The 18,625-nt window shown below is 40.2% G+C and overlaps 1 protein-coding gene across 1 annotated transcript in view; it reads right to left on the bottom strand.

The window, feature by feature from the left end:
- Positions 1–17,557, bottom strand: part of ALK (ALK receptor tyrosine kinase) — a 671,492-nt gene extending 653,935 nt beyond the window's left edge. The window contains exon 1 of the mRNA XM_027033475.2: positions 15,764–17,557. Coding sequence (XP_026889276.1) covers positions 15,764–16,451 — 688 coding nt within the window. The 5' untranslated portion in view covers positions 16,452–17,557. The remainder of the gene's footprint in view (positions 1–15,763) is intronic.
- Positions 17,558–18,625: the final 1,068 nt, after the last annotated feature.

Genomic DNA, 18,625 nt, shown 5'->3' with positions numbered 1-18,625 from the left:
AAGCAAATGAATAAATAAGCATTTATTCAGCCAAAAGTCCAAATGTATAGATACCCATGCAGAAGACTGTCTAATTTCTGTTTGGTGAACACCTCTCACACAGATCTAGATGGTATATCTAGAGATAAGCCAACATGGCTGTGATCTCAAAGCTCATTTTCTAGGCTCCCAGCCATGATAAAGTAACAAGCACTGGACTAAGCTCTTTTGTAATAAACAGCTCTAAAATTGGACTAAATATATGAAAAACTGTTTTCATGGGATAATCAGTAGCACAGAGAGAGGGAAAATAAATGTGGTGGACCCTAGTATTGTCTTGATTTCCTGCCTGGCAGCATTTACCACACCCTAAGATGGGAAGGAGGGAATGAAGGAAAAATATCATTGATGGAAACTCTGATTCCAAAAAGGAATGAGGGACTTCTGGTGCAGCAAGATGGAGTAAGCCCACTCAATCCTATTTATCCTTCTGCTTACAACCGAGAACTCTGCACAAAAATTAATTAATTAATTAAAATTAAAAAAAAACAAACAAAAAAACAAAACAAAAATAAAAACTACAACAACAACAACAAAAGTACTAAAGGATTCCAAAAAATAAATAAAACCAGAAATATAGAGGAAGAAAGTCAAACCTTGGAAAAGCAACCCATACAGAGGTGAGTTTCCTATTTTTTCCTCTTTTCCCTTGTACCTGTGAACCAAATGTGGGCACCCAAGACAGCTGTGGTCACGGTACCATGGACAGGTAAAATGCCCACAGAAATCTTTTCCTTGCAGTCAAAAGGTGGGGAAAAGGAGCCTTGTGATCTCTAGAGTATAGAGGGAGATCTCTACTTCTTTGTTGTTTCCCGACCCTCTCATTTCATGATATTGAGCTCTCATCACAGACAGCATGGCTAGTGAGGTCAGCAGCCAAAACTCGAATAGAGATCCTGTTAGAAACCACATCTTTCAGGCCAGAGGACTGGAGAAAGGGTGCACTTCAGGCCAGAGTATGGAGAGAATCCCTGATTTGTTTCTCTCTATTATCTATTTTGCCAGAGGGTGGCCCCAGTTACACAAACTGTGCAGAAGTAGTACAGATAGATAAAACTGATTTTAAGAAGAAGCCTAAAGAGGAGAGACAGAAATATGCTAAATCTGTGAAGAAACTGGCCTGGTGTCCCAGCTCACCTCTGGGTAGCACATGTGTGGACAGACACGAAGCAGCATAATAAAGGCTTTAAGAAAAGAAAAAAGGTTTAAACCGCACCCAGGTTTCAGACCAAACAACATGATATTTAATATTTCCAGGATATGATGTAAAATTACTCAATATACAAAAGCAAAACAAAACAAAACAAATGACCAGTTCTTCATGGTAAAGATAATCAACAAATGTCAATAACAAGATGATCCAGATGTTTACATTATCAAAGACGTTAAAGAAGATAACTGTTATAGCTGTGTTCCATGAGGGAAAAGTAAACATTCTGGAAAATACATGGAAAGGTAAGTCTAAGTAGGGAAATAGAAATTATTTTTAAAAATAGAAAATTTAAACTGAAAAATATAATACCTAATATTAAAAATTTAGCAAAATGGAAACAAAGGAAGGAGTAAACTTGAAGATAGATCTCAGAAACTGTCCAATCTGCAAGACAGAGAGAAAAAAGTTGAAAAAAAGAAATAGCAGAGTCTCGAAAGAATGTGAGACAATATCAAAAGATTGAAAAGTTGTATATTTTGAGTCCCAGAGGAGGGGAGAAAGGTATTGGTGCAGAAAAAAAATGAGGAAATAGTGGCCAAAAACTCACCAGATTTCATAAGAGACATAAACTTACAGAATACGAATCTCAACAAACTGCAAGCAGGATAAAATCAAATAAAGTCATGCACAGATTCATCATAATCAAACAATCAAACTTCTGAAAACTAAAGACAAAGAAGAAATCTTGAGAAGAGCTACAGATAGGAAGAACAATTTAATGGAAGAATGCTTATCAGAAACTATGAAGGACAGAGGAACAGCATTCTTAAAGTATAAGAAGAAAAGACTTGTCAACACACAATGCAGAAACAAAGGTGAAATAAGGACATTCTCAGATAAAGGAAAACTAAGCAAATTTGTTGCCAGCAGAACCACTCTAAAAGAAATGAAAAAGGAAGTTTTTTAGGTTGAAGGAGAAAAATAAAATAGGGAAATTAAAACTTCAGTAAAAAAGGAAGGGCAAGAAAAATGGTATGTATCTGGGTAAATATAAAGGACTAATTTTTTCCTTGTAAGTTATTTAAGATGTGTATAACTGTTAAAAGCTATATATATAGCTTTAATATATATGTGTGTATATGTACATATATAAACATACATATATATTTATATACATATTGATACATATATACATATATGTTTATACATTCATGTGTATATATGTACTTACACATGTATTCATACATACATATATACATACATATACATTTATATACATATATACATATATATTTAATACATATATATAATCTAGCAGAGCTTTTAATTACGTACATATAACACATATGACAACTATAACAAAGGGAGGGATAAAGGGATCTATAGAGTTGCAATATATTTTATATGAAGTACTAAAATTTCAACTCAACAGTACAGTGGTCCCTCAAAAAGTTAAAAATAGAACTACCCTATGACCCAGCAATTACAGTACTAGGTATTTACCCAAAGGATACAAAACTAAAAACTGGAAGGGGTACATGTACCCCAAAGTTAATAGTGGCATTATCAATAATAGCCAGACTATGGAAAGAGCCCAAGTGTCCATCGACTGATGAAAAGGTCAAAAAGATGTTGTGTGTGTGTGTATATATACACACACATACATACACATACATACAATGGAAAATCAGCTATCAAAAAGAATGAAATCTTGCCATTTGCAATACGTGCGCTACAGTACATTATGATAAGCAAAATAAGTCCGTCAGAGAAAGACAAATACCATGTGATTTTACTCATCTGTGGAATTTAAGGAACAAAACAGATGAACATACGAGAAGGAGGAAAAAAAGAGAGAGGGAAGCAGACCATAAGAGACTCTAAACAATGGAGAACACACTAAGGGTTGATGGAGGGAAGTGGGTGGAGGATGGGCCAAATGGGTGATGGATATTAAGGAGGGCACTTGTTGGGATAAGCACTGGGTGTTATATGTAAGTGATGAATCACTAAATTCTACTCCTGAAATCAATCTTACACTATGTTAACTAAAATTCAAGTAAAAATCTGAAAAAAGTAGACTATGAAAGTTTATATATATATATATATATATACATACATATATATAGATAGATAGATAGGTGTGTATATATGGACATATAAATGCAACATACACATATACATATGTATATATACATGACATATATATGTAATCTCTAGAGCAACCACTGAAGTAGTAATACAAAGAGATATGGCCAAAAAACAATAGATAAATTAAAATTGAAATACTAAAAAAAAATTCAAATACTAAAAACTAATTCAAATACTAAAAAATACTCAAAATTCCTTTCTTGACATCTCCCAACTGATATCAAGAAAGGAAAAAGAGAAAAACAAAAAACATACAAAAAAAACTATAATAGTAGGCCTAAATTCAACCATATCAATTATAACATTAAAAACAAGTAGCCTAACAGACCAAGTAAAAGATAAAACTTAACAGATTAAATTTTTAAAAATCACACAACATCAGAGGCACCTGGCTGACTTAGTTGGTAGAGCATGTGACTCTTGAAATCAGGGTCAGAGTTCAAGCCCATTTTGGGCATGAAGCCTACTTAAAAAAAAAAAACAAAAAGACAACACACACACACACACACACACACACACACACACACACAATCCAACCATATGTTTTCTGTAAGAAACTCACTGTAAATATAAAGATATAGATTAAAAGTACAATGTTGGCACAGATGTATCACATAAGCACTAATCAAAAGACACATGGAGAGGCTATATTAATATCAATTAAAATAAATGTCCAAATAGGAGTATCACCAGGGATAAAAAAGACATACAACAATAAAGGAATCAAATCATCAGAAAAAAGTCAATTCTAAATGTGTAGGCACCTGATAATAGAGCTTGAAAATACATCAAATAAAAAATGATAGAACTGAAAGGAAAAACAGACAAAACAAAACTTGGAGACTTTAGAAGTCCTCTATTGGTAATGCAAATAGCAAACAGACAAAATATAAGTGAGGACACAAAAGACTTGAACAACTCTATTAACCAAATTGACCAAACTGACATTAATTGAACACTCCACCAAACAACAGCAGAAAACATGTTCTTCTGAAGTATGGAACGTGGAACATTCAGCGAGATAAACCATATTCTGAGGCATAAAACAAACCTTAGCAAATTTTAAATAACGAAAAGCAAACCAGGTATGTTCTCAGACTATATCAGAATTAAACTAGAAATCAGTAAGAGAAAGATATCTGGAAAATCCCCAAATACTCAGAAATAAAAGACACATATATAATCATAGGTCAAAAAGAAACACCAAATGGAAAATCTTTAATATTTTAATTGAATATAAAGTAAATTTCATTATAACATCATGAAATTGGTAAGATGTTGCTAAACCAGTTAGTAGAGAGAATTTTTGCATTGCATGCTTATATTAGAAAAATAAAAAAGGTCTCAAATCCATGATCTAAGTTTTCACCATAAGAAACTAGAAACAGAAAGAACAATTTAACCCAAGGCAAACAAAATGAAGGAAAGATAATAAGAGCAAAAATCAATAAAAATGAAATAAAGATAACAGAAAAAAAAGCCAGTATTACAAGAAATGTTTTTTTGAAAGAAAACCAAAAAAATTGGTAAGGTTCTAGCCAGAATAATCACAAAGAAAAGAGAGACATGATGTAAATTACTAATATTAGGTATGAAAGAGAGGACACCAGTACTGACCCTACAGACATAAAAAATAAGGGGATATTATGAACAATTTAACTTGCATTAATTCAGCAATTTAGATGAAATAAACCAATTACCTGAAGGATACAAACTGCTAAATTCATTCAAAAAGAAACAGATAATCTGAATAACCCTACAATTATTATTAAGTAAATATAATTAGTAATCTAAACCATTCCAACAATGACTACACCAGGCTAACATGTCCTCAATGGAAAATTCTACTAAACAAAAATTCAAGAAAGAAAAAAATTGTAATTCCCCTCCAGGAAAAAACTAGTAGAGGAAGCACTTTCCAACTCATGTTTATGAGCCTGGCATTATCCAGACCCTAAAGCCTGTTAAAGACAAGAAAACTACAGATCAACAAACTTCATGAACACTGATACAGAAATCATCAACGAGATATTAGCAGACCCAGCAATACACAAAAAGGTTAACACATCTTGACCATGTGCAGTTTATCCTAAAAATGTAAAGCTAATTCAACATTTGAAAATCAAACACTGTGATTCAGAATATTTACCCCCAAAAAGAAGATCATATGATCTCAATAGATGCTCACTCTCAGGGAGGCCAGACACCAGGTTACAAGGATGGTCCAGCAGCACTACAGACAGGAATACCTGGAGAAGAAATGAGACTTCCCACCACTAGCCAGCACCAGCTTGCCAGCCTTGTGAACAAGGTACCATGTAAGTAGATCCTACAGCCCCAGTCAAGATTTAATTTGACTGCATCTTTGGCTGGTATCTGACTACTATCTCATGAGAGAATCCAAGTAAAAAAAACCTAGTCAAGCTATTCCTAACTCATAGGAACTATAAAAAAAAATGAGTTATTATTTTGAACCACTAATTTTTGAGCTAATTAATATCTTACACAATATTAGAAAACCAACACGCAAAAAAGTATACATTAAAACCGCAAGATACAACCACAAGTTGACAATATCAAGAATTCTGAAGGATGTGGAGTAAGTAGAATTCTCATATATTACTGGTGGGAGTATAAAGTAGTATAACTACTTGTAAAAATAGTTTTTCAATTTCTTATAAAGTTAAACATATATTTACCATATAATCCATTAATTCCAAAATCAATTTAAGAGAACTGACAACTTATGTCCACACAATGGCTTATACACACAATGTTCGTAACAGCTTTATTCATGAGAGCCCCAAACTGGAAATAACCTAAATATCCATCAACAGATGAAAGGATTTAAAACAATTGTGATATAGTTATATGATAGAATACTATTCAGTAATAAAAAAAAAAACTACTAACACATGTAATAACACAAATAAATCACAAAAGTGTTACTCCAAGTGATGAAGCCAAAAACAAAAGAGAATATACTTATATGATTCTATTTATACCAACTTCCAGAACAGACAAATGAATCTATTATGATAAAAATCAAACCAGAAATTGCCTAGAATAGGAAGTGCAGGAGGTCATTACAAAAAGTCAAGAAGGCTCTTTTGAGGGTTGACAGAATTGTTTTATGTCCCAATTAGGGTGGCGGTTCACACAGGTGATACATATATCAAAAAAATAAAACTGATTTAAACTAGGTGTTTTTTATTGCATATGAATTATATGTCAATAAAATTAAAAATAATCATCATATAATGTTGGCCATAGATTCACAGTACAGATTTTGGCATCAGGACAGAACTCTTCCAGGCCAAAAATAATCAAGTGTTCCCTCTCTCCTCCTTCCCTACACCACTGATTCTGCCCTCTGATTCTCTTTCTGTCCCTCTTTTGGTCTCTTATCTACATCCATGCTTCTCTGTGTCCAAGAAATAATTCCTACCTTCTGTTTCCCTGGACTACCTCTCCTTATACATTCCTCTCTGTGTCACCAACCCTATCTCTGTCATTCTCAGTCATTCTGTCTCTTCCTTAAATGTGGTGGTTTCTGTCCATCTTCTGTCCCTTCTATACCATTTCCTCTCGTCTTTAATGGATCTGAATACAAGATCAAAGAGTTTTTTATTCCATTATTTTTATTTATTTATTTATTTATTTATTTATTTATTTATTTATTTATTGAGTTTGTTTTCCTTGTTAATTTTAAAACAGACTGTAACAAATATTTGTGTTTTATTAAAATGATGTTGCTTATTTATGCAGCATTTATTAAAAATTATTACATGTAACTTAAATGGTCCTTGATTGTTACTTTTCCCTCACTTGTGAAAAGGCTCCCCTTCCCCACTTCAGAAAGCTTTTGAAGGACCCATTCTGGCCACCAAGGGAAAGCATGTAATCAAGAGCTGGAGGAAAACACTAACACTTGTTAAATACCATCTGTGTGTCAGGGCCTACTACATGCCTTATCCTATTTAATTCTCACAACAACCCTAGGACATGGGTATTATTATTATTATTATTACTTACAAATAAAAAAACTATAGTTCAAAGAGAAGAAAATAAGTAGCCTTGGGCTAGGAAATGATAGAGCAAGGTTTCAATCCCAGATCTATGACTTACTCTACCCATTATTTAGAATAGTATCTTCTAGTTTTGATTTCCCACAAATCCAATTCCTTGATAGAAAAATGGATAAACAAATGGTGTTATATTCATATAAAGGAGCACAGCAAGGTGATAAAAAGATAATAAAGAAGGGCGACTGGGTGGCTCAGTCAGTTAAGCATCCCACTTTGACTCAGGTCATGATCTCGCGGTTTTTAGTTCAAGCCCTGTGTCAGGCTCTGTGCTGACAGCTCAGAGCCTGTAGCCTGCTTTGGATTCTGTGACTCCCTCTCTCTCTGCCCCTGCCCCGCTCACACTCTGTCTCTCTCTCTGTCTCTCAAAAAATAAATGTTAAATATATATATATATATATAAAATATATATAATATATATATACATATATACATGTGTGTATATACACATATTATGTATACATATATATGTATATATACACACATGTATATATGTATATATATTATATATTATATATATTATATATATTATATATATTATATATATTATATATATTATATATATTATATATATTATGTATATTATGTATATATGTATATATATATATATATAAAGAAAGAATTTTAGTACACAAAAAGACATTGACAAATTGCACAGAAATCATATTGAGTAAAAGAAGACAGATACAAAAAAGTACATGATTCCAACTACATGAAGTTCATCTAAAATAAGCAAAGCTAACTAATGACACAGAAATCAGAAGGATAGTTACCTTGGGTTGGGGGTGGATACACACTGAAAAGGGCAGGAAGGAACTTCCTGAGATGCTGGGAAAGTTCTGAATCTTTATCTGGGTGCGGATTATATGGATGTTGCAGATGAGAATTATAATCAAGCTGTACACAAGATTAATACATTCAATATACTTAACTGCATTTGTCATCGCTCAATTTAAAAAATAATAATTTTCTGATGTTAATATGTAAGTTCTTATGTCCCACAACTGAAGATTCATTTCCAGAAAATTATGGAAGTGGGCAAAATTACTTCAATGAAAGGACCTCATTTCGAGAAACCATGGGAAGGGGCCACATAACTCCTTTCCAGGGCTGCTGAGCTGTTAAACGAAGGCCAATGCTTGCCTCAAAATCTAGAACCTAGTACTGCTGCTCCTAATGTCAAAGGTCGGTTAAAAGTATGAATCAATGAAATAGAATCTCAGCACTTTTTAAGATCTTGTGTTGTTATTTTTCTACTGCCTTATATATTTATTTCTGAATAATCCAGATGAGAATCTTCTACATAGGTTATTTTACAAAATGTTCAGAGACTCCAGGAGGTAAGCCAAGACACGTTCTGTATTTTCTCGTTTAGGAAAAAAGACCCAGAGGTTCAACAAGTTTAGGGAAGTTGCACAAGATGTCAAAACTAATAAAAGGTTAATATCATAATGGAATCCAAGTCTTCTAGCTCCTAATCTAGCATTCTCTCCACCACAGAACATTGACTTTAATTACTTGGGCTGAGAATGTGGAAAGGATCTATAAAGGAGACCTGCCCACACCCACCCTCAGAAACCATGTCCCAATGGAAACTCAATAAAAGATAAATAAGGGAAAAAGAAAAACATGGTCAATGGTTTAAATTTCCCTCTGATTTCCTCTGGCTAGTTGCATGATTTCCTACAAGCTTGCCTAGATTTTCTTTATTTTTATTTTTGTTTTCAGAATTTCCCTTTAGCCTTTTCCTTACTTCAGGGAATTCTGACTACCTACCTCTCCATGCACCTGTTGTTACATAACCACAAAAGTAAGGTTCAAGAACTAAAGACTCTTAATTAACCAAGTAGTTGGGTGTATATGTCCCAATGGAGCTCTCCTTCTGCCCAGTTCTGGGACTTCCCACATTCTAGAATGTCTATGTTCACCAAGTAAACCTGAGACAATTTTCCTGGGAAAGGACCCAAGCTCATCTGAAGAAACAAGTTGTTCTGAGAAATCTGACTCATCAACAAAGTGCTAAGATGTCCCCCATCTCCTCCCCACCTTCCCACCAGGCCAATAGTCTCTTTTAAACTGCTCCTTCCTTACACTTTGACCTGTGTGAAAAAGGCCAGGTCATCACTAGGTTAAGAAAAACTGGCCACATCCTAGACTGGAGAACAACACAATGGTTCTAAGAAAGAAGACACCCCTAGGGTTCCTTGGTAACTTTATTCACACCTCTCGTCACATAACCCCTGGACCTATAACCATCCTCACAAACATGTCCTATTCTCCTTCTACTCCCAAGCAGAAATAATGTCCTTGTGCATCTTAGGAAAGCAATGGCTCAGCCATGGATCATAAAAAACACTACCTGTAAAATGCTGCATGGATACTTGACAGCCTCTTTTAGATTGAGGCACTTTCTGAGGTGGCCTCCTCCCTCAGCCATGTGTCTCCATGGAATCTCAAAGGTTTAACTGCTCTTAATGGGCTCATGTCCACCAACCAGTTGGTACCCTCCAACCTTCTCCTGCATTCCCACTTGACAAGGAAAAGGCAAGCTCCAGCTAATTATAACAAAGAAATTACCAGAGGCTAGTAGCCCAGCATCTCTGTGGGCATGGAGGGGCCTGAACCGCACATACTGCCCTCAGTTAAGAAAGATCCACCATCTGAAAACTACTGCTCTGTAATGTCTCTATCTTGTTCTTCTCCATTATTAGATTTCATACGTTCATAAAGTTAAGGCTTGCTTTCTTCGTGTAGGAGAAAAAATAATTGGATTGTGAATACTCTGCTTGAGTCTTTGGACTGAATCCAAGGTCAAAAGACCTTGGAGGACACTAGTTGATAGAAATGAAGTAAATACCACACCTCAATTCTCCTCATTCACATTTCTGGGGAAGCCAATAGAAACTATCACCATGGTCACTCTCCCCATTTCCACTAGATCTCACTTCTTAGCACAGGAATTAGAAGCTAGTTGCATGGGAACCCACAGTATTACAACTACCACCGCCAGGGTCACCAGATGTGACCACACATCAGGACTGCACAACTCCAGATGGCATCATTCAAATAAACTAAAATGCACAACCAGACACTGGGGTGTTGCTGCTTCTAGAAAAAAACCATATGGTTTATAATGATGGAACACTTTATTATGTCAGGCATTGGGCTACAGATTTATACATGTCTTCTAATTTAATCTCCATGGCAGCATTTTGAGATAGGAACTATCCCTATTTTACTAATGATGAAACTGGACTTCAAATATTTTAAGGAACTTTTCAAGTCATGGTTATTGAACACCAAATCTTTGTTGCATGGCCTTCTGACAAGGATAATGTAAAGTTTTTCATCTATTTACATGGTTTCATTTACATGGTTACATAATCTGCATTTTGGGATGATTCCTTTAGTAGAAAGAGCCCTAATTTGAAGGCAAAAAGATCTATAGTCCTAGTCAGTACCTAGCACAGCATCTAGCATCTCATAACCTCTCAATGCATAAATGAAAGTTTCTAGGTCTACCATTTTTCACCTTGAAAAAGTGTTAACAAGTAGCTGGATTCCAGTTACTGCATTTATAAAATAAAACAAATACTCGCCCTGCCTACTGTAAGATTGAAAAAAATATATTAAATTTGAAAGTTCTTTATAAATTATAAAGTGCCATACAACTGTAACAGGACATTAATAATGATTATAAAGAAAGGGCTAGGCAAATTTCCACAAAATGAGGTTATCAAATAGTAATCCTAAGAATGGCAGGGGGCTTCAAGTTCTGCTGAAACAGAAGTTTCCTCTCTTCCTCTCCCTTCTGGAGGCCAGTCGTCCTTGTCCTTCAGAAGACATACTTCCTTATAAAAGCTTTCATTTTTATTAATGATAACACTGTCTTCCCACACCATGCACACAAATCCCTCATGGGCTTTCCTTCTTTTTCTTTTGTAAATTTGTGGAAAGATCAAATGGATTTAGATGAACTTCATCTTTCTAATAGCTGTGTATATATATTCTCAGCATTGCAAAGGGGTTTCAAGTAGCCAGTAGGAGTCCACCAAATCTAGACGTGATCTCATCTTCTCAAGACCCACGTACCTTCTGCCCTGCCCAATGGCTTGATGACACACACACTAGAGATGCATCTTAGATGCATAATGTTCTATGGGTGTGGCTCCTCCCTCATGGATAGACACACAACACCCCAGAGAAATACTCTGTGTCAATCTGGGGGCAGAGAAAAACAAACCCGGTACTTTCAAAAGATTTTCTTCTCTAACAGTCTCCTTGTAAGCACATCCCATCCAATTTCAAAGATACACATGCAATTCTTGTCTTTTCCTCCTGGAAACATCCAGACCCAAAGTGTCTCAAGAGTTGAATCCTGAAAGATCCTGATTCCTGCTTTTGTTCCCCATCCCAGCTCTCCTGCCTGTTGTGGCTTCTCAACATTTCCAAATATAAAACTGATTAATAATGAATGCTGTGGCTTATCTGACCCACATCTCACCTTACTCTTTGCTCCTCTGGAATTCCATTCCAAAGTCAGAGGAATATCAAGTTCAGAAAATAAGGTTTCCCTGATATCCACCCTGAAGTTTCCTTCTGCAAGTTGCATCCTATTACTTCTTTGGGTGACACTATATAACTCCTCTCCCTCTTCAGAGATTTGTAGATTGTTACCAGGGCTTTCCCTTCATCGCCACTTCGCTCAGCCATATATATTTAATTCTTTTCATCTTTCACCATAAATTGGTCCCCTCAACTCTTAAATCAGCTCTCTGATCTTCTCTGGACTAGTTCCAACTCCCCAAATTCACCTCAAATAACTGATATTCCTTCTGAGAGCTCCAATTTCCTCTCTATCTTCCTTGGCTCTCTTTGCCCTCTCCAGAAATGAAATAGGAAGGCACTGACAGATATGTGAGGTCAAGGGTCAGGTGTATTGCATTGCATACATCTACTTTAAATTTCTCAGGTCTCTCCATAGCACATGTAAAATCCCCAGTTGCCTATCCCCTTTCCTGGAGTGAGAAGGGGGCTGCTTATAGAGAAACAAGCCCTCCTAGCCCACAAGTCAATATCCTCTAGGCCTCTGCCTGGGGGAAGGCAGAAGCAAGACATCAAAACATCCAGAAAACAGGTTACAACGTGGGGCTCTGAGCAATGTGACTGCCTCCAGGCAGACATCTTTTCTGAGGTTTGGACTGTCCCAGAATGGTAGACCAAAATTCATACAGTCTCAGCAATGGCCTTTCTACGCTCTTCTCCATGAATGAGTGCTGTGGGGAGCTGCTTCAGACTTCGAAATATTGATCCCGTTTATGAATTCAAAGCAAAGCGACCCACAAAGAAAACACATTTGCGTGTCATGCATTCTAAGGCCTCTCAGCTATCCTTTTGTCCTCTCAGACGTCCCAAACCACAAGGAACAGAGTTTTTGCTTCATGCTGACTGGGTGCTTTTCCATTTCTATGACATCCCTAGTCATGGTCCTGTTCAGATTCAGGAAGCTATCTTCAGTCTGAGACAAATGGGTTGCTGCAGGCCACCCACCACTCTCTTCCCTCCTCACAGCCCCATCAGCATACTTGTGCCCCTCTAGACCAGACCAACAGGCATTTGGGCAGAAACAGGGAGAAATAAGCTGAGTTGTGCCTATTTTCCCTTTGTATGCCTGAATATCCTATGTCACAGAAGAGTTAAATGCCTTTTCTACAAAACAGAGCCCATAAAAAGGAATAAATCCATTTCCTCAAACATAATAAATAGTAAAATTAATCCAAGTGTGAGAACCTAAGCTTGAATTTTCATACAAGAAAACAAATGGAAACACCATGATATATGTTGCCTCAAACATGAAACATGATAGAACAGGGTGTGTCCACTCCCTCCAAGGGGAGGTCTGCAGTGGAAACCACATCTGAATGAGGCTGGGGAGGCAGTGGGAAGGCAAGAGGCTAGTCCGGCATGGCCAGCTGCCTAACTGAAAACAGCATATGCCTCAGAGCAGGAGAGCCCATCCTGTTCCAAGTGTGATCACCACAAGGCCTGAAATGCTTTTCAATAAGCTGTCTGTCTCTCTGGAGGTCATGGAGAGCTCATCCAGTTACACTTAGTGTCTTATTTGATCCCATCAATAATCATTTGATCCCAATGCTGCTGAAAAATGCTTGGCCAAAATTTCTAGCCTTTCAATGACAGAATCCTGGCTCTTTCTGAAAACAGCATTGCTAGATGTGTCAAATGATGCATAAGGCCTTGGTCCAACTGCCAAATGGACTGTGATGCTAAGGGAGGACTTGGGGCGCTCACAGAGACTCCCTGCTGTCAGTAGCAAAGCAGTTCTTGAAGCACACTCCTCTCGACATGAAACTCCCCTACTCAGTGGCTTCAACTCCTTACCAGAGGCTTGACTGGAATATATGCTCCACATGCATTAAGCCTGTGACTCTTCAGAAACACCCACTGATAACTTCATGTTACCTGCCTGTTTATAGTAGGCAAGTTCAGGGCTGCAGAAAGGACCCCTTTTGTCTGTCATCAACATCCCACAATAGCTGATCTAGACTGTTGGGCCTATGGTCATTTAACAAGAGGTGATAGGGAAGCTCCAGAGATGTTCACAGACATGAAAGTAGAAGACAATCCACATTCCCAGAGAAGTCATTCTTATATCCATTACAAATACATTAGGCACTAAAAGAGAATGTTGCATGTATAAACCACAGAAGCCATGATGACATTAAAGCACAGCTGTTCTCCACAAAAGTATCTGTGGAGAGACAACAGTATTGGTCTCCTATCTCAGTTCACAGGAGGCTCTATCAAACTCATCAAACCCTGCTTCTTACTACAAATTCTGCCTGTTAATATGAATTCTGACATTGAACACAAAGGGGTCATTTTGGGTGCCAAGGATACCAATGCTAATGCTGAAATATGCATCCAGATTCTGTTTTCCTTGGGAACCACATACAAGTATGTTTTCTGTGCAAGGAGGGAAGAACCTCAGCTTCTAGATCTCCCTGCTATGTGATAGTACTGGGCATGCGTGGGAGGATATGTGTGTGCTGGGACAAGCATGGTAGGTACTTGTAGCTCTACAGTGGGCTCTTTTCAGTGCTTTCCATCCAATTAATACTAGTCATTAGTAACCGGTGGAGCATAAAAATTTCATTTATTTCTGATGATGAGAATGATAGAAAAGATGCTGGGTTTGCTCAATGGAATTAGTGTAGGCTTTTAAAAAGGCATGATTTCTTTTCTGTGTCTTCTCATTCATTTACATTGTATATTTTATTCACTGAGCCTTTCCCCAGTGGTATTACGAGAGAAACATCCATTCAAAACCACCTGGTTTTCCAGTCAAAGAATACTATGAGAAGAGTTAGAAGTAAGTGCCTGCACACACATCCCTAACTCAGTGAATATGAGAAGAAAATGAGAGTAAATGAAACAGAAACCTTATTTCAGGAATCTCTAGCAGAGAGATCTGCAGTGAAACAGGCTTGCCAGAGACTGTCATCCAGAGCTGCTGCTACAGACATTCAAGCTAAGAATTAGAGGGAAGGTTGGGGGGGGGGGGGCAAGAGAAGAACTATTGTCTCTTCCGGCTTCACAGTGACTCTCCCAATGGGAGAGAATCTTAACAACTCTGCTCCCTCTCTTCACACCTCCCTCCTGTCCCGTATTTCTTAGTTCCTCTGGGGCTCTTCCAACAACATCTGAGAGGGGGGAAAAAAGAGTCTGAGAGTGGATAGCAGACTGGGGTTGGAGAGAGGGAGCAGAATAAATTAATGAAGAAGAGGCAATCTGTACATAAGTCAACATTTGAAGAGAACAGCTAGGGGAGATTCAACCATATAAAGAAGAGTTCTACATTCTCCAAGAAAGTGCACCACATTACCCACATCTACGGTGGTCAGAAAGAGGAACAAGGGAAAGGGAAGATGGCAACAGTCGTGACATCTAGAACTAAGCTTGGAACGTAGAAGTAATAAGGACATTTCAACTGTCCCAGGGGTCCCCTGTTCAAAGTGCATCCAATTTTGGCTGGGACCCGGTGTAAATCGGTAGAAAGAAGAAGCATTCTGCCAAGAGAGAAAACTTTTCTTCCAACTTGGTTACTGGAGAGGAAGGAAAACCCTGGGAAGTGACTCTTTTCAGCAAGAACATAAGACCGTATTTTATGGTCTAACTGTGGGAGGAGGTTTGCAAAAGGAGGAAAGACCTAAGAACCAGAGGCTGGGGTTTTGAAAATAGGGATTAGTTGACAGTGGTTGCAAATTGATGTGCCTAAAAATACAAATCCCGACACGTTCAGGCGGGAGCTGCTCACCGATCCCCAAGATCTGGAAGAGAAGCCGGGGCTGGGAGGCACGGATCGCCGCGGACAGCCTTCCCTCTCTGCCCACTTCCGAAGCCTTCTTCTCTGGCATCAGGCGGATCCTCAACCGCCCTTCGCCGTGGTGAATCCACCAGCTGAACAGCTCGCTGAGGTTGAACTGGAGCAGTCCCGCAATCACCTCCTCTGGGGGCCCGACACAGCCCTCAAGGATCGCCTCCTCTCCCAGCTCCAGTACCAGCTGCTTGGCGCGCCGGAGCTTGCGAACCGAGCCGCCCTTCAGCACCCTGGTCAGCGTCCGTGCCTGGGCAGGGGCTGGCGAGCTGGAGCCTTCCGTCCAGGAGACCCCGGGCGGTTGCCCTACCAGCCTAAGTAGTGGGGCGCAGTCGAGAGCCAAGGAGCCGCGTGCCTCAGGCCGTCTGGCCCTCGGCTCCAAGAAGGACGAAGGCGGCAGCAGCAGGTCCCGAGCATAGACACGGAAGAGCGAGGGCACCACAAAGTCCACCGCCAGGCTCTTCCTCTGCAGACGTGAGTAGCTGAGCGGCTCCCGAGGCTGCAGAGCTGGTCCCACGACGGGTGAGCCGGCGAGATGGCCGGTGCCAGTCCCGGTCCCGGTTCCGGAGCCCAAGGCTGCCGCTGAAAGCAGCAGTAGCAGCAGCCCTAGGAGCCCTAAGGCTCCCATCCCGCCAGAGAAGAATTGTTTATACTAGTCTCCCGACTCTCCAGGATCCAGCCTCGCCCTTCACTTCCCCTCAAATGAAAAGGGGCTCTGAATAGTCCTTGGTCCAGAACAGTTCCTTCCACCTGATATCTGGGGGATTAGGCGTCCACTTGATTCTCTAGCTTCCCTCCAACTGCAAGGAGGCAAGCGGGAGTCTCAATAAAATGGGGCTGGAGGCTAAGTGTCAAGAGACCCTGAGCACCTCGGGCTCAGCAGCTGGGACCCTGTGCCTCTGACGCGCCACGACTCGTGCCGCGCCCCCGTCTGTAGCTTACTGCGCTCCAGAACAAGAGAAACTACTATGGTTGAAGGGAGGTGGCGATGGAGTCCTCTCCTGCCCTCCGAGGCTTGAGCTGTGGTCTGTCCGCGCTCTCCAGCAGCCTCCAATACGTCCGCAACTTTCCAGCTGGGAACGATGGTTCGGAGCGTTCTGCTGTTCTAGCCCCTTCCCCAGCGCTTCTTTGAGCTTCTGAGCTCCTCTTCCTCAGTGTAGGGAAAAACCGGGGGCAGGGGTTGCTTTGTCGGGCACCCTCCTGCAACCCTCCGCAGCGGGAAGTCTGCGGACTGCACTGCCCGCTGAACTTCTGGGCTTGAATCAAGCCCCCGAGATGTGAAGTGGAGGCTCAGGGCGCCGCGGCGCAAGTTTGCAGCGTCCTTGCTCTCCTCCCGCGTTTCGTCTGCTTAGAGTTCTCAGGCACCGAAGCGGCCCCGGCGGCAGCAGCCGAGTGAAAGCATTCTGTGCAAAAGAGCCCGAAATCTTGCTGCCCCCTCCTCACCCATTGGCAGCCCCCTTGGCTTCAGTTGGCTGGGCAGAGGGCGGCCGGAAGGAGCTTCAGTGCTGCGCGACCCTCCGGACAGCGGTGACAGGATGTGCCAGCTGCTACCTCCGCTGCCGCCCCCGGAGCCGCTGGATCGCATCTGCCTGGGCGCCCGCCACTTGCAGCTGGCTGAGGCGCGAGCTCGCGCCGGGAGGGGGCGGGACCGGGGTGGGGGCGGAGCTCGAACGGCCAACTCCGCGCTGCTGCCAGGCTCACGCAGGCCCGCCCCGCCCCGCTCGCACCCGCCAACCAATGGCGTGGCGAGATAGGCCCCTATGCAAATCTGCAGAGGCCTCGGCATTCATTGAGAAAAGCGCAGGGCCCGCCTCGCCCTCCCTCCATCACTCTCCCCTCCTTCCTCCCCTTCCTCCAGATTCCCTGCCCTATTTCTCTGTTATGTGAACAGGAGAGCGTTTTGGATAAATGGGAGGTCTGAAAGAGGCCTTTGCAATCAAGCACTCTCCCTAATTATGCATTTAAAAGATTAAAACGGGTCCGACTTCAGAAAAGCTGGTTCCGGAAATAAAACTGGAGGCGAGGGGTAAAGGAGTGGGAGGAGGGTCAGCACGACATTGCCAAAACGGAGAGCAGCTTGTAATAGGCCCCGAGACAGAATCTTCTGTGACCCTTCCATTATTTAAACGCATTCCTGGGAACCTGACAGTTCTGCCATCGATATGAGAAAAGTTAGCGGCGTGGAGGTAGAGAGTAACGGTGATCGCTTAAGAGTTCTTCAGCTGCAGCAAATACATTTCAGACTTGTCAGTTACCCTGTGTTTTCTCAAAACGGTGCTTGAACATGTGTCACCTCCTTTCGTCTCTGCAAGGTAAATATTTTAAATTTCAGCTTTAGAGATGAGAAAACAGAGTCGAACAGATGGCAATTGATTTTCCTTTGGTCACATAGTCATACGTGCGTCCCAGGCCCTCACTCTTGTACTCTTATTCATGCAGCTTTACCTATCTCTCCATGAATAACAGGCCAAGAAGATCTGAAGGGTGACTTAGGTGGAAGGAATAATGACTGAATACTTGCTCATAGCCTTGGGAGCAAGAGTTCAGAACCAAAGAACATTTTTTTATTCATCTGTGAAGTAAGGACTGTACCTCTAGTATCTTTTTCCCTTTATCTCTCCAGAGTTTCCAATACAGAACTCGGAGAATAGCTGTATTTATAACAAGTGGTTCACTAGAACCAGAGACAGAACTGTAGTCTTCAGTTCACACAAATCCCTCCATTCCTTCTTCTCAAAGGTTGATTGTCATGCCTTGTGCTGTCAGAGCAAAACATAAGGCAAGATCCTGTCTTGAGGAGCT

Source organism: Acinonyx jubatus, chromosome A3 (genome assembly GCF_027475565.1).
Source record: "Acinonyx jubatus isolate Ajub_Pintada_27869175 chromosome A3, VMU_Ajub_asm_v1.0, whole genome shotgun sequence".
NCBI lineage: Eukaryota > Metazoa > Chordata > Mammalia > Carnivora > Felidae > Acinonyx > Acinonyx jubatus.
The sequence above is the reverse complement of the archived record's forward strand: the minus strand, read 5'-3'. Positions and strand labels throughout refer to the sequence as shown.